The sequence below is a fragment of the Oncorhynchus nerka genome, linkage group LG15 (assembly GCF_034236695.1).
Source record: "Oncorhynchus nerka isolate Pitt River linkage group LG15, Oner_Uvic_2.0, whole genome shotgun sequence".
In the NCBI taxonomy this organism is placed as follows: domain Eukaryota; kingdom Metazoa; phylum Chordata; class Actinopteri; order Salmoniformes; family Salmonidae; genus Oncorhynchus; species Oncorhynchus nerka.
Genome location: NC_088410.1, coordinates 4534200 through 4551880, shown reverse-complemented (window position 1 = coordinate 4551880; position 17681 = coordinate 4534200). Strand labels below are relative to the sequence as shown.

General features: G+C 47.8%; 1 protein-coding gene and 1 long non-coding RNA gene across 3 annotated transcripts in view; one reads left to right on the top strand and one right to left on the bottom strand.

The window, feature by feature from the left end:
- LOC135560375 (uncharacterized) overlaps positions 1–17224 on the top strand; it is a 295196-nt gene extending 277972 nt beyond the window's left edge. Inside the window, exon 6 of one of the 2 annotated variants that reach the window (XR_010458880.1) lies at positions 16901–17224. This is a non-coding gene — a long non-coding RNA (uncharacterized LOC135560375). The remainder of the gene's footprint in view (positions 1–16900) is intronic. The other variant, XR_010458879.1, reaches the window with a different exon arrangement.
- LOC135560353 (zinc finger protein 184-like) lies at positions 5075–11043 on the bottom strand. Its single transcript, XM_065002240.1, has 2 exons — positions 10487–11043; positions 5075–6507 (listed from the first exon to the last, which is right to left on the bottom strand). Exons 1-2 carry the CDS (start codon positions 10797–10799, stop codon positions 5630–5632), a joined length of 1191 nt encoding a protein of 396 aa, XP_064858312.1. The 5' UTR covers positions 10800–11043; the 3' UTR covers positions 5075–5629.
- Positions 17225–17681: the final 457 nt, after the last annotated feature.

Here is a 17681-nt window from a genome sequence, read left to right as displayed (position 1 = left end):
TTCTATACTAGTTCTAATACTAGTTACCTAATGACATTACTGGGATGGTTCTATACTAGACATTACTGGGATGGTTCTATACTAGTTACCTAATGACATTACTGGGATGGTTCTATACTAGTTCTAATACTAGTTACCTATACTAGTTACCTAATGACATTACTGATGGATACTAGTTCTATTACTGGGATGGTTACCTAATGACATTACTGGGATGGTTCTATACTAGTTACCTAATGACATTACTGGGATGGTTCTACTAGTTACCTAATGACATTACTGGGGGATGGTTCTATACTAGTTACCTAATGACATTACTGGGATGGTTCTATACTAGTTACCTAATGACATTACTGGGATGGTTCTATACTAGTTACCTAATGACATTACTAGTTACCTAATGACATTACTGGGATGGTTCTCTACTAGTTACCTAATGACATTACTGGGATGGTTCTATACTAGTTACCTAATGACATTACTGGGATGGTTCTATACTAGTTACCTAATGACATTACTGGGATGGTTCTATACTAGTTATACTAGTTACCTAATGACATTACTGGGATGGTTCTATACTAGTTACCTAATGACATTACTGGGATGGTTCTTACTAGTTACCTAATGACATTACTGGGATGGTTCTATACTAGTTACCTAATGACATTACTGGGATGGTTCTATACTAGTTACCTAATGACATTACTGGGATGGTTCTATACTAGTTACCTAATGACATTTGGGATGGTTCTATACTAATGACATTACTGGGATGGTTCTATACTAGTTACCTAATGACATTACTGGGATGGTTCTATACTAGTTACCTAATGACATTACTGGGATGGTTCTATAGTTCTAATAGTTACCTAATGACATTACTGGGATGGTTCTATACTAGTTACCTAATGACATTACTGGGATGGTTCTATACTAGTTCTAATACTAGTTTACCTAATGACATTACTGGGATGGTTCTATACTAGTTACCTAATGACATTACTAGTTCTAATACTAGTTACCTAATGACATTACTGGGATGGTTCTATACTAGTTCTAATACTAGTTACCTAATGACATTACTGGGATGGGTCTATACTAGTTCTAATACTAGTTACCTAATGACATTACTGGGATGGTTCTATACTAGTTATATTACTAGTTACCTAATTACATTACTGGGATGGTTCTATACTAGTTACCTAATGACATTACTGGGATGGTTCTATACTAGTTACCTAATGACATTACTGGGATGGTTCTATACTAGTTACCTAATGACATTACTGGGATGGATAACAGTTCTATATACTAGTTACCTAATGACATTACTGGGATGGTTCTATACTAGTTACCTAATGACATTACTGGGATGGTTCTATACTAGTTACCTAATAACATTACTGGGATGGTTCTATACTAGTTACCTAATGACATTACTGGGATGGTTCTATACTAGTTACCTAATAACATTACTGGGATGGTTCTATACTAGTTACCTAATGACATTACTGGGATGGTTCTATACTAGTTACCTAATAACATTACTGGGATGGCCCCTTGGTTCTATGGCTATGAAGATGTTGTGTATGGATTGTAGAAGTGTTATGCTCAACTCTTCTGCATGACAATCATTATTGGTTATACATAAAAGACCATGTAGTGAATATTACAATACAATCCTAGTAACAGCCGTGTGCACTTTTGTTTTCTTCTGTAGGATTTGAGTTTTGAAGAGAGCCGCAGACCCGCCCAGGGGCACAGGATGCAGAGAGAATTGGACAGGAAGACGTATCCAACAAAGCAGGATCAGTGAGTTTGTCTCACCTGGTGCTTCGGTTGTTATTTTATGTTTTTAGAAGCTTTAAAAAAAATTGTCTAATTGACTCAATAACCAAGTTTAGATTTCCTAATGAGCCAGAAATGTCATAGTTATTTCTGGTTCTTTATCAAAGTTAGATGGCTAGCCCTCTGTAATGAATTTCCTCCTCTTCTTCCGAAGAGGAGAGGCGAAACGGATCAGAGGACCAATATGCGGCGTGGTAAGTGTCCATGGTTCTTTTTTAATACGTTAAGATACACATGAACAACTGACTACACATGAACAACTGACTACAACAAACAAGAAATGTGAAACTCAAAACAGTCCTATCTGGTGCAAACACAGAGACAGGAATAATCACCCACAAACACAGTGAAACCCAGGCTACCTAAGTAAGATTCTCAATCAGAGACAACTAATGACACCTGCCTCTGATTGAGAACCATACTAGGCCGAAACATAGAAATACTCAAATCATAGAAAAACAAACATAGACTGCCCACCCAACTCACGCCCTGACCATACTAACTAATACAAAACACAGGAAATAAAGGTCAGAACGTGACAGTACCCCCCCCCCCCAAAGGTGCGGACTCCGGCCGCAAAACCTTGACCTATAGGGGAGGGTCTGGGTGGGCTTCTGTCCGCGGTGGCGGTTCTGGCGCGGGACGCGGACCCCACTTCAACATTGTCTTAGTCCGCCTTATTGTGCGCCTCCGTGGCTTTCTCACCATGGCCACCCCTCTCAATGACCCCACTGGACAGAGGGGCAGCTCGGGACAGAGGGGCAGAAGCTCTGGACAGAGGGGCAGGGGCTCGGGACAGAGGGGCAGGGGCTCGGGACAGAGGGGCAGGGGCTCGGGACAGAGGGGCAGGGGCTCGGGACAGAGGGGCAGGGCTCTGGCGCCTCTGGGCTGAGGGGCTCCGGCAGCGGCGCCGGACAGGCGGGAGGCTCCGGCAGCGGCGCCGGACAGGCGGGAGGCTCCGGCAGCGGCGCCGGACAGGCGGGAGGCTCCGGCAGCGGCGCCGGACAGGCGGGACCACCTGCAGGGAGGAGACAGAGAGACAGCCTGGTGCGTGGGGCTGCCACAGGAACCACCAGGCTGGGGAGACCTTCAGGAGGCTTGGTGTTAGGAGGAGCCTGAAAGACCGGGCTGTGGGGGAGCACTGGAGCTCTGGTGCGCAACCTTGGCACCACTTCCCCAGGCTGGACAACTACTCTAGCCCGGACCCTCCAGAGTGCAGGCACAGGTTGAACCGGGCTGTGGGTAAGCACGGGAGATCTAGTGCTTACTACACGCACCTCTTCCTTTGGCTCCACTCCCACATTTGCCCGGCACGAGCGGAGCACCAAAACTGCGTACCGGCGACCAGACCCGCTGAGCAGGCACCATACGCCCTGGCTCAATGCCCACACTCGCATGGCACTCTCGGGGGGCTGCCCTATAGCGCACCGGGCTATGGGCACGCACTGGCGACACCGTGCGCTTAACCGCATAACACGGTGCCTGACCAGTAATGCGCTGCTTATCATAAGCACGAGGAGTGAGCTCAGGTCTGCTACCTGGCTTAGTACCACACCTCGTGTGCCCCCCCCAAAAAAAATTGGGGCTGCCTCTCGTACCTGTCGCACTGCCGTGCTGGCTCCTCATATTGCCGCTGCTCAGCTTTCGCTGCCTCCAGCTCTGCTTTGGGGCGGCGATTTTCCCCAGCCTGTGCCCAGGGTCCCTCTCTGTTCAGTATCTGCTCCCATGTCCAGGAGTCCTGTGATGCTGGCCGCTGTTGTTGCTGCTGCTGCTGCTGTCGTCGCTGCTGTTTACCACGCCGCTTGGTCCGAGTTGGTTGGTGGGTGATTCTGTAATGAATTTCCTCCTCTTCTTCCGAAGAGGAGAGGCGAAACGGATCAGAGGACCAATATGCGGCGTGGTAAGTGTCCATGGTTCTTTTTTAATACGTTAAGATACACATGAACAACTGACTACAACAAACAAGAAATGTGAAAACTCAAAACAGTCCTATCTGGTGCAAACACAGAGACAGGAATAATCACCCACAAACACACAGTGAAACCCAGGCTACCTAAGTATGATTCTCAATCAGAGACAACTAATGACACCTGCCTCTGATTGAGAACCATACTAGGCCGAAACATAGAAATACTCAAATCATAGAAAAACAAACATAGACTGCCCACCCAACTCACACCCTGACCATACTAACTAATTACAAAACACAGGAAATAAAGGTCAGAACGTGACACCCTCTCAATGTGAATATGTACATTATGAATAAATACTGTTGGAATAGTTTTTTTATTTTTTTTTAAATGTACATGAAGATGTGACCAAATATTCCCTTAAATCCACACTCTGTAAGATACATATGCAACTCAAATGTAAACAATAGATGATTTGTAGTGCTTTGAGGAATGAGGTCCACTCAGTCACACAGACACACACATAGAAAACCCAGAGCCAGAGTTTGTAAAGGACCATTGAATCACAGAGAGAGTACAAATTGAAACTGTCACACAGATAAACCCATAGAAAACCCAGAGCCAGAGTTTGTAAAGGACCATTGAATTAAAACTGCCTATTAAAATGCCATACTTAATTTTTCAATTCATGTCTTTAGATTAAAAGACTTAACACATGTATTGTTGAATAGGCGTTTTTAAAAGGCCCAGTACAGAGTCAGAAACGTGTGTGTTTATAAATATGTCCACACTGAGGTTGGAATAATACTGTGGAAATGATGACCATGTCCTTGCAGTGTAAGAGCTGTTTCAAAAGACCACCTGAAATTTCAGCCTGTTTTGGAAGGATGATGATATCATCATCAGGCAGGTAATTAGTTATCAAATCAATATGAAAAACCTCTCTGTCAAGAAGAGCTAGTTCAGTTGTTCCCTCCCCACTCAGTCCCATCAAAATGTTTGCTTGAGAAATTGCTCTTTGCTAAGAAGTTATTTTGGTTTTTTTGACCATTTGAAATTGAAAAACCTTACAGTAAGTAAGGTACCTAAATATTACAGTAAGGTACCTAAATATTACAGTAAGGTACCTAAATATTACAGTAAGGGACCTAAATATTATAGTAAGGTACCTAAATATTACAGTAAGGTACCTAAACATTACAGTAAGGTACCTAAAAACATAAAAGTATTACAGTAAGGACCTAAATATTACAGTAAGGTACCTAAACATTACAGTAAGGTACCTAAACATTACAGTAAGGTACCCTAAGGGACCTAAATATTACAGTAAGGTACCTAAATATTACAGTAAGGGACCTAAATATTACAGTAAGGTACCTAATTATTACCCAGAAATGATTTGATATCGAGATGTTTTTAAAAACAGGCTGCATTGGACCTTTAAAGCTAGAATCTTTAGTTTGACCGAAAATTATAGTTTAAACTATAATCTGTTTTGAGGCTCATACAATGTGTGTTTACATTGTTTACAAAACATTGGTGCAAATCAAGCGTGTATTTTGGAATCTGAGTATGACAGTTGAACGAAGCTCATGAGGCATTTTATGAGTTATGTTCATCAAGAATCAATGAGTATGTATCATTAATTTAGAGGTTTAAAAAAAGTAGGCAGCAACTAAGGATTCTAGCATCGAACCAAGTTGATTTTACGTGACATGAACAAAAACACAAAATTCTCAGTCAAAAACGTAAGTCAGAACACAGCTTCTTCATTCTCTCATGTGCTTTCAGGCACCATAACCGGGTAAAACTCTTTCCACACCGGGAACAGTGGTATGGCTTCTCTCCCGTGTGTGTCCTCTCGTGCTCTTTTAGGCTCCTAACTGGGTAAAACTCTTTCCACAATGAGAGCACATTGGTTTTTCGCCTGTGTGTATTTTTTCATGCGCTTTCAAATGACAACGCTGAATAAATCTCTTTCCACACTGAGAGCATTTGAAAGGCCTCTCTACAGAGTGGGTTTTCTCATGTTTTTTCAGGTCCCATGGTGATAAAAACACGTTTTCACACTGGGAGCATTGATACGGCTTCTCTACAGCGTGTGATCTTTTATGCCTTTTTAAGTTCCCTAAATGGGTAAAACTCTTTCCACACAGGGAGCAATAGTAAGGCTTCACTCCTGTGTGTGTCCTCTCGTGCTCTTTCAGTTGCCCTGGCCAGCTAAAACTCTTTCCACACTGGGAACAGAGGTATGGCTTCTCCCCTGTGTGTGTTCTCTTATGTGACTTCAGGGCTCCTGATGAAACATATCTATTTTCACACTCTGAGCAGTGGTAGGGCTTCTCCCCTGTATGTGTCATTTCATGCATTTTCAGTTTCCTTAACTGGATAAAACCTTTTCCACATTGGGAGCAGTAATAAGACTTCTCCCCTGTGTGCGTTCTCTTGTGTTCTTTCAGGTGGCTTAACCGGATAAAACTCTTTCCACACTGGGAGCAGTGATGAGGTTTTTCCCCTGTGTGTGTCCTCACATGTTCTTTTAGGTTCCAAAACCTTGTAAAACTCTTTCCACACTGGGAACATTGGTAGGGCTTTTCTCCTGTGTGTGTAATATCATGGTTTTTAAGGCTCCCTAACTTGGTCAAACTCTTTCCACACTGGGAAGAGTGGCGTCGTCTTGCTGATTTGGACGTCTCTGGTTCTTCTGAAAGACGCTTTTCGCTGTCAGAGTGAGAGTCTTGTCTCTCTCCTGCCAAAGACAAATAAATAGAGCATTTAGTTAAATACTAAACTGAAGACCCTAAAACAAACCTGAATGATACCTAGGGTTTAATCCAGACTTTGTCTCTCAAAATTAGTTCAGTTTGAAGAACATTCTAGAACATCCTGGTTGGGTTCTGGAATGCGTGGCTATATTTGAAATGAACGGACTTCTTTTCAAAATAATTGTCAACACATAGCCCAATGTTAAGGTGTGAGAGGTTCACTGTAGCTCCGCGTAATCTGTCCATTCACAATTCACCTGTGGGAAGGAACATGGCTGCTCTCAACACCAGACAACAGAAAGAGTTGGCCACGACTTTTCCAAGAGACTGTGCGTGAGGAAATTACCTCTGCCCTCCACTTGCAATTAAGACCGATAAATTAATCTCTTGCAGTGATCCACTTCTAAAGTGGACACCTACTAAGTCTCGCAATGAACTCAAAATGGCATTGGTCCTCGAGGGCTGATGGATAACATGAATAAAGGCAAATCAGCTGGATCGGACGGTATTCCTACTGAGGTCTATTTAAAAATGTTGGTATCAATATTTAGACTTTGGTACTTTCTTTGCTTTCAGGCCCCTGGGGAAAGGGTGTTATGGGGGGGTCTCTGGTAATTTTTGGGGAGGGTGTAAGGGGCTGATAAGCTGGGGGGCTAGGTGGGGAGGGAAACATGGTTTCTGGCTGTGGAGGGAGGATGAGGGCGGGTGGGGGTGGGGACTGTGGTGGAGGGAGGATGAGGCGGGTGGAGACCGAGGGGGCTGTGGAGGGAGGCTGAGGGCGGGTGGGGACCGAGGGGGCTGTGGAGGGAGGATGAGGGCGGGTGGGGACTGTGGAGGGAGGATGAGGGCGGGTGGGGGCTGTGGAGGGAGGATGAGGGCGGGTGGGGGCTGTGGAGGGAGGATGAGGGCGGGTGGGGGCTGTGGGAGGGAGGATGAGGGGCGGGTGGGGGCTGTGGAGGGAGGATGAGGGCGGGTGGGGGGCTGTGGAGGGAGGATGAGGCGGGGTGGGGACTGAGGGGGTAATGGGTTGGTGGGGAAGGAAACATGGTTTCTGGCTGTGGAGGGAGGATGAGGGCGGGTGGGGGGGTAATGGGTTGGTCTTTTTATGCAACTCTTTAATTGTTCTTTTGTTTTCTGTAAAAACTCAGTCAGATTGTCTGTTTGTAACAAAATAAAAAGTTTGGTCGCAAAAAAATAAAATAAACATAATCATAATAATATTAATAATGTGGAGTTTCAACTCTAATCTTCTCATGGAATGTCATGATGTCATAATCAGAGCTCTCTAATAATAGATAGTGTCATGATGTCATAATCAGAGCTCTCTAATACTAGATAGTGTCATGATGTCATAATCAGAGCTCTATAATAATAGATAGTGTCATGATGTCATAATCAGAGCTCTGTAATAATAGATAGTGTCATGATGTCATAATCAGAGCTCTGTAATAATAGATAATGTCATGATGTCATAATCAGAGCTCTCTAATACTAGATAGTGTCATGATGTCATAATCAGAGCTCTGTAATAATAGATAGTGTCATGATGTCATAATCAGAGCTCTGTAATAATAGATAGTGTCATGATGTCATAATCAGAGCTCTGTAATAATAATAATAGATAATGTTAGATGATGTCATGAATAATCAGAGCTCTCTAATAATAGATAATGTCATGATGTCATAATCAGAGCTCTCTAATAATAGATAATGTCATGATGTCATAATCAGAGCTCTCTAATAATAGATAATGTCATGATGTCATAATCAGAGCTCTCTAATAATAGATAATGTCATGATGTCATAATCAGAGCTCTCTAATAATAGATAGTGTCATGATGTCATAATCAGAGCTCTAATAATAGATAATGTCATGATGTCATAATCAGAGCTCTCTAATAATAGATAATGTCATGATGTCATAATCAGAGCTCTCTAATAATAGATAGTGTCATGATGTCATAATCAGAGCTCTCTAATAATAGATAGTGTCATGATGTCATAATCAGAGCTGTATAATAATAGATAATGTCATGATGTCATAATCAGAGCTCTCTAATAATAGATAATGTCATGATGTCATAATCAGAGCTCTCTAATAATAGATAGTGTCATGATGTCATAATCAGAGCTCTCTAATAATAGATAATGTCATGATGTCATAATCAGAGCTCTCTAATAATAGATAATGTCATGATGTCATAATCAGAGCTCTCTAATAATAGATAATGTCATGATGTCATAATCAGAGCTCTCTAATAATAGATAATGTCATGATGTCATAATCAGAGCTCTCTAATAATAGATAATGTCATGATGTCATAATCAGAGCTCTCTAATAATAGATAATGTCATGATGTCATAATCAGAGCTCTCTAATAATAGATAATGTCATGTCTCCAGGCTGAGCAGAGCTCTCTAATAATAGATAATGTCATGATGTCATAATCAGAGCTCTCTAATAATAGATAATGTCATGATGTCATAATCAGAGCTCTCTAATAATAGATAATGTCATGATGTCATAATCAGAGCTCTCTAATAATAGATAATGTCATGTTCATAGGCTGAGCAGAGCTCTCTAATAATAGATCATGTCATGATGTCATAATCAGAGCTCTCTAATAATAGATAATGTCATGATGTCATAATCAGAGCTCTCTAATAATAGATAATGTCATGATGTCATAATCAGAGCTCTCTAATAATAGATAATGTCATGATGTCATAATCAGAGCTCTCTAATAATAGATGTCATGATGTCATAATCAGAGCTCTCTAATAATAGATAATGTCATGAGGTCATAATCAGAGCTCTCTAATAATAGATAATGTCATGATGTCATAATCAGAGCTCTCTAATAATAGATAATGTCATGATGTCATAATCAGAGCTCTCTAATAATAGATAATGTCATGATGTCATAATCAGAGCTCTCTAATAATAGATAATGTCATGATGTCATAATCAGAGCTCTCTAATAATAGATCATGTCATGTCTCCAGGCTGAGCAGAGCTCTATAATAATAAATAATGTCATGTTTATAGGCTGAGCAGAGCTCTGTAATAATAGATAATGTCATGTCTCCAGGCTGAGCAGAGCTCTGTAATACTAGATAATGTCATGTTTATAGGCTGAGCAGAGCTCTATAATACTAGATAATGTCATGTCTCCAGGCTGAGCAGAGCTCTCTAATAATAGATAATGTCATGTTTACAGGCTGAGCAGAGCTCTATAATAATAGATAATGTCATGTCTCCAGGCTGAGCAGAGCTCTATAATAATAGATAATGTCATGTTTATAGGCTGAGCAGAGCTCTGTAATAATAGATAATGTCATGTCTCCAGGCTGAGCAGAGCTCTATAATAATAGATAATGTCATGTCTCCAGGCTGAGCAGAGGTCTATAATAATAGATAATGTCATGTCTCCAGGCTGAGCAGAGCTCTATAATAATAAATAATGTCATGTTTATAGGCTGAGCAGAGCTCTGTAATAATAGATAATGTCATGTCTCCAGGCTGAGCAGAGCTCTATAATACTAGATAATGTCATGTCTCCAGGCTGAGCAGAGCTCTGTAATACTAGATAATGTCATGTTTACAGGCTGAGCAGAGCTCTATAATAATAGATAATGTCATGTTTATAGGCTGAGCAGAGCTCTATAATACTAGATAATGTCATGTCTCCAGGGTGAGCAGAGCTCTATAATAATAGATAATGTCATGTCTTTAGGCTGATCTGAGCTCCATGATAATAGATAATGTGGACTAATGTCATTGGATGCATTCGATCCATTGTTTCCGTTTTGTTAGTGGCCCACTGTATAATGGGTTACACGTCTTACATTGTAGCTTTAATAATTCCCACAGTAGAGAACGTATTGAAGTATCGAACTTCAGTGGAATGCCACTTTATAACCACACATTGATTTGCGCCCTGTTGTTAAGATAGTACTCACTGGTGTTAATCAGATCTCCATTCTTCTCTTCTTCCTCCTCTATAACTGTGACAGTAATCTCATCCTCCTCTTTCACTTTTTCAACTGCATCCTCCTCTTCTTTCACTCTGAACGCGCCTTCCTCTTCTTCCACAGTAACATCCACCTCCTCTTTCACTGAAACGTCTTCCTCTTTCACTGAAACAGCCTCACCCTCTACTTCCTTTTTAACCGTGATAGCCTCCTCTTCCTTCTCCTCTTTCACTGGACCTTCTTTCTCCGTCCAGCAGTCCTCCTCTTCTTTAGCAGGTGGGGAGTAGGATAGTGAACTCATGGTCGGGAACGTTAGACTATCCTAGTGCTAACTAAAACAGCTAGCTAGCTGACAACGTAAATATTAAAGTAACTAGTAAACAGTGTGTTTAAAACACCGAGGTTAATATACACACAAATTGTCTAAATATTACCGGTTTTATGTTTGCTAGCGAACAACCGATGTGGTTTAATCAGTAGCTTGTCGTCCTTGTTGAAGAAGTGTCCCGTCCCGTCCACTAGATTATACGTCACGCAACGAGCATCAGCTGAAAGACTCCCATCGCCATCTGTTGACTGGAGTGGGTACCGCAGTTAATAAAGGAAAATATTCACCACATTGTTTATACTGGCTAAAATATCAAACGAACTGATATGTTTTCTCTTACTTCCTACAGGTAATACTTTCCTTCACACGTATATAGAAGCTGAATATAAAATACATATCAACTGAACACAAATATAAACACAAAGTGTAAAGTGTTGGTTCCGTGTTTCATGAGCTGAAAATAAAAGATATCAGAAATGTTCCATAGACACAAAAAGCTGAACATTTCTCCTTTGTTAACAAAACGAAGGAGCTGATTGTGGACTTCAGGAGACAGCAGAGGGAGCACGCCTCCATCCTCATCGACGGGACAGGAGACAGCAGAGGGAGCACGCCTCCATCCACATCGACAGGAGACAGCAGAGGGAGCACGCCTCCATCCACATCGACAGGAGACAGCAGAGGGAGCACGCCTCCATCCTCATCGACAGGAGACAGCAGAGGGAGCACGCCTCCATCCTCATCGACGGGACAGGAGACAGCAGAGGGAACACGCCTCCATCCTCATCGACAGGAGACAGCAGAGGGAGCACGCCTCCATCCTCATCGATGGGACAGGAGACAGCAGAGGGAGCACGCCTCCATCCACATCGACAGGAGACAGCAGAGGGAGCACGCCTCCATCCTCATCGACGGGACAGGAGACAGCAGAGGGAGCACGCCTCCATCCACATCGACAGGACAGGAGACAGCAGAGGGAGCACGCCTCCATCCTCATCGACGGGACAGGAGACAGCAGAGGGAACACGCCTCCATCCTCATCGACAGGAACAGCGCACACCTCCATCCACATCGACAGGACAGGAGACAGCAGAGGGAGCACGCCTCCATCCACATCGACAGGACAGGAGACAGCAGGGAGCACGCCCCATCCACATCGACAGGAGACAGCAGAGGGAGCACGCCTCCATCCACATCGACAGGAGACAGCAGAGGAGCACGCCTCCATCCACATCGACAGGACAGGAGACAACAGAGGGGCACGCCTCCATCCCATCGACAGGACAGGAGACAGCAGAGGAGCACGCCCCATCCACCTCGACAGGACAGGAGACAGCAGAGGGAGCACGCCTCCATCCACATCGACAGGAGACAGCAGGGAGCACGCCTCCATCCACATCGACAGGAGACAGCAGAGGAGCACGCCTCCATCCACATCGACAGGACAGGAGACAGCAGAGGAGCACGCCTCCATCCACATCGACAGGACAGGAGACAGCAGGAGCACGCCTCCATCCCATCGACAGGAGACAGCAGAGGAGCACGCCTCCATCCACATCGACAGGACAGGAGACAGCAGAGGGAGCACGCCTCCATCCACATCAACAGGACAGGAGACAGCAGAGGGAGCACGCCTCCATCCACATCGACAGGACAGGAGACAGCAGAGGGAGCACGCCTCCATCCACATCGACAGGACAGGAGACAGCAGAGGGAGCACGCCTCCATCCACATCGACAGGAGACAGCAGAGGGAGCAGGCCTCCATCCACATCGACAGGACAGGAGACAGCAGAGGGAGCCTCCATCCACATCGACAGGAGACAGCAGAGGGAGCAGGCCTCCATCCACATCGACAGGACAGGGGCCAGCAGGGGGAGCACGCTGTTTGGGGTTTTAGGCTCCATCCACATCGACAGGAGACAGCAGAGGGAGCACGCCTCCATCCACATCGACAGGACAGGAGACAGCAGAGGGAGCACGCCTCCATCCACATCGACAGGACAGGAGACAGCAGAGGGAACACGCCTCCATCCACATCGATAGGACAGGAGACAGCAGAGGGAGCACGCCTCCATCCACATCGACAGGAGACAGCAGAGGGAGCACGCCTCCATCCACATCGACAGGAGACAGCAGAGGGAGCACGCCTCCATCCACATCGACAGGACAGGAGACAGCAGAGGGAGCACGCCTCCATCCACATCGACAGGAGACAGCAGAGGGAGCACGCCTCCATCCTCATCGACAGGAGACAGCAGAGGGAGCACGCCTCCATCCTCATCGACGGGACAGGAGACAGCAGAGGGAACACGCCTCCATCCTCATCGACAGGAGACAGCAGAGGGAGCACGCCTCCATCCTCATCGATGGGACAGGAGACAGCAGAGGGAGCACGCCTCCATCCACATCGACAGGAGACAGCAGAGGGAGCACGCCTCCATCCTCATCGACGGGACAGGAGACAGCAGAGGGAGCACGCCTCCATCCACATCGACAGGACAGGAGACAGCAGAGGGAGCACGCCTCCATCCTCATCGACGGGACAGGAGACAGCAGAGGGAACACGCCTCCATCCTCATCGACAGGATACAGCAGAGGGAGCACACCTCCATCCACATCGACAGGACAGGAGACAGCAGAGGGAGCACGCCTCCATCCACATCGACAGGACAGGAGACAGCAGAGGGAGCACGCCTCCATCCACATCGACAGGAGACAGCAGAGGGAGCACGCCTCCATCCACATCGACAGGAGACAGCAGAGGGAGCACGCCTCCATCCACATCGACAGGACAGGAGACAACAGAGGGAGCACGCCTCCATCCACATCGACAGGACAGGAGACAGCAGAGGGAGCACGCCCCCATCCACATCGACAGGACAGGAGACAGCAGAGGGAGCACGCCTCCATCCACATCGACAGGAGACAGCAGAGGGAGCACGCCTCCATCCACATCGACAGGAGACAGCAGAGGGAGCACGCCTCCATCCACATCGACAGGACAGGAGACAGCAGAGGGAGCACGCCTCCATCCACATCGACAGGACAGGAGACAGCAGAGGGAGCACGCCTCCATCCACATCGACAGGAGACAGCAGAGGGAGCACGCCTCCATCCACATCGACAGGACAGGAGACAGCAGAGGGAGCACGCCTCCATCCACATCAACAGGACAGGAGACAGCAGAGGGAGCACGCCTCCATCCACATCGACAGGACAGGAGACAGCAGAGGGAGCACGCCTCCATCCACATCGACAGGACAGGAGACAGCAGAGGGAGCACGCCTCCATCCACATCTACAGGAGACAGCAGAGGGAGCAGGCCTCCATCCACATCGACAGGACAGGAGACAGCAGAGGGAGCACGCCTCCATCCACATCGACAGGAGACAGCAGAGGGAGCAGGCCTCCATCCACATCGACAGGACAGGAGACAGCAGAGGGAGCACGCCTCCATCCACATCGACAGGAGACAGCAGAGGGAGCACGCCTCCATCCACATCGACAGGACAGGAGACAGCAGAGGGAGCACGCCTCCATCCACATCGACAGGACAGGAGACAGCAGAGGGAACACGCCTCCATCCACATCGATAGGACAGGAGACAGCAGAGGGAGCACGCCTCCATCCACATCGACAGGAGACAGCAGAGGGGCACGCCTCCATCCACATCGACAGGAGACAGCAGAGGGAGCACGCCTCCATCCACATCGACAGGACAGGAGACAGCAGAGGAGCACGCCTCCATCCACATCGACAGGACAGGAGACAGCAGAGGGAGCACGCCTCCATCCACATCGACAGGAGACAGCAGAGGGGCACGCCTCCATCCACATCGACAGGAGACAGCAGAGGAGCACGCCTCCATCCCACATCGACAGGACAGGAGACAGCAGAGGGAACACGCCTCCATCCACATCGACGGGACAGGAGACAGCAGAGGGCACGCCTCCATCCACATCGACAGGAGACAGCAGAGGAGCACGCCTCCATCCACATCGACAGGAGACAGCAGAGGGAGCACGCCTCCATCCACATCGACAGGAGACAGCAGAGGGAGCACGCCTCCATCCACATCGACAGGAGACAGCAGAGGGAGCACGCCTCCATCCACATCGACAGGAGACAGCAGAGGGAGCACGCCTCCATCCACATCGACAGGACAGGAGACAGCAGAGGGAACACGCCTCCATCCACATCGACAGGAGACAGCAGAGGGAGCACGCCTCCATCCACATCGACAGGAGACAGCAGAGGGAACACGCCTCCATCCACATCGACAGGAGACAGCAGAGGGAACACGCCTCCATCCACATCGACAGGAGACAGCAGAGGGAGCACGCCTCCATCCACATCGACAGGACGGGAGACAGCAGAGGGAACACGCCTCCATCCACATCAACAGGACAGGAGACAGCAGAGGGAACACGCCTCCATCCACATCAACAGGACAGGAGACAGCAGAGGGAACACGCCTCCATCCACATCGACAGGAGACAGCAGAGGGAACACGCCTCCATCCACATCGACAGGACAGGAGACAGCAGAGGGAACACGCCCCCATCCACATCGACAGGAGACAGCAGAGGGAGCACGCCTCCATCCACATCGACAGGACAGGAGACAGCAGAGGGAGCACGCCTCCATCCACATCGACAGGAGACAGCAGAGGGAACACGCCTCCATCCACATCGACAGGAGACAGCAGAGGGAACACGCCTCCATCCACATCGACAGGAGACAGCAGAGGGAGCACGCCTCCATCCACATCAACAGGAGACAGCAGAGGGAGCACGCCTCCATCCACATCGACAGGAGACAGCAGAGGGAGCACGCCTCCATCCACATCGACAGGACAGGAGACAGCAGAGGGAACACGCCTCCATCCACATCAACAGGAGACAGCAGAGGGAGCACGCCCCCATCCACATCAACAGGAGACAGCAGAGGGAGCACGCCTCCATCCACATCGACAGGACAGGAGACAGCAGAGGGAGCACGCCTCCATCCACACCGACGGGACAGGAGACAGCAGAGGGAACACGCCTCCATCCACATCGACGGGACAGGAGACAGCAGAGGGAGCACGCCTCCATCCACATCGACGGGACAGGAGACAGCAGAGGGAGCACGCCCCCATCCACATCGACAGGAGACAGCAGAGGGAGCACGCCCCCATCCACATCGACAGGAGACAGCAGAGGGAGCACGCCTCCATCCACATCAACAGGAGACAGCAGAGGCAGCACGCCTCCATCCACATCGACAGGACAGGAGACAGCAGAGGGAGCACGCCTCCATCCACATCAACAGGACAGGAGACAGCAGAGGGAGCACGCCTCCATCCACATCGACAGGACAGGAGACAGCAGAGGGAACACGCCTCCATCCACATCGACAGGAGACAGCAGAGGGAACACGCCTCCATCCACATCGACAGGACAGGAGACAGCAGAGGGAGCACGCCTCCATCCACATCGACAGGACAGGAGACAGCAGAGGGAGCACGCCTCCATCCACATCGACAGGAGACAGCAGAGGGAGCACGCCCCCATCCACATCGACAGGACAGGAGACAGCAGAGGGAACACGCCTCCATCCACATCGACAGGAGACAGCAGAGGGAACACGCCCCCATCCACACCGACGGGACTACAGTGGAGAAGGCGGAAAAGTTCAAGTTCCTCGGCGTACACATCTCTGACAATCTGAAATGGTCCACCCACACAGACAGCGTGGCTGAAAAAGTTTGGCCCCCAAGACCATCACAAACTTCTACAGATGCATCATCTACAGATATCCCTCTAGTTGGGGGACTGTGCTTTGGCAAAGTGGGTGGGGTTATATCCTTCCTGTTTGGCCCTGTCCGGGGGTGTCCTCGGATGGGGCCACAGTGTCTCCTGACCCATCCTGTCTCAGCCTCCAGTATTTATGCTGCAGTAGTTTGTGTCGGGGGGCTAGGGTCAGTTTGTTATATCTGGAGTACTTCTCCTGTCCTATTCGGTGTCCTGTGTGAATCTAAGTGTGCGTTCTCTAATTCTCTCCTTCTCTCTTTCTTTCTCTCTCTCGGAGGACCTGAGCCCTAGGACCATGCCCCAGGACTACCTGACATGATGACTCCTTGCTGTCCCCAGTCCACCTGGCCGTGCTGCTGCTCCAGTTTCAACTGACCTGCCTTATTATTATTCGACCATGCTGGTCATTTATGAACATTTGAACATCTTGGCCATGTTCTGTTATAATCTCCACCCGGCACAGCCAGAAGAGGACTGGCCACCCCACATATGCTCTCTCTAATTCTCTCTTTCTTTCTCTCTCTCGGAGGACCTGAGCCCTAGGACCATGCCCCAGGACTACCTGACATGATGACTCCTTGCTGTCCCCAGTCCACCTGACCGTGCTGCTGCTCCAGTTTCAACTGTTCTGCCTTATTATTATTCGACCATGCTGGTCATTTATGAACATTTCAGCCGCTGAAACAAGGCCCCAACAGCCATCTGTACACGTTCTGCCACCAGCCGCTGAAACAAGGCCCCAACAGCCATCTGTACAGGTTCTGCCACCAGCTGCTGAAACAAGGCCCCAACAGCCATCTGTACACGTTCTGCCACCAGCCGCTGAAACAAGGCACCAACAGCCCCAACACACATACCGGCATTCCTGGAGTGACAGGAAAATACCTACTGCCGAGCCAAAGTGTTTTCCCTGTACCTGGCACAGGGCATTGGAGGGAGCTCCTCTGCCTTTTAATGCGACTGAAAAGGTAGAGATGGATGGTGGAGAAGGAGGAGGAGTGACTCTACAGGTCCACACAAAGAAATAAATAGGAGCTGAAAAATCTATTTCCATTGAT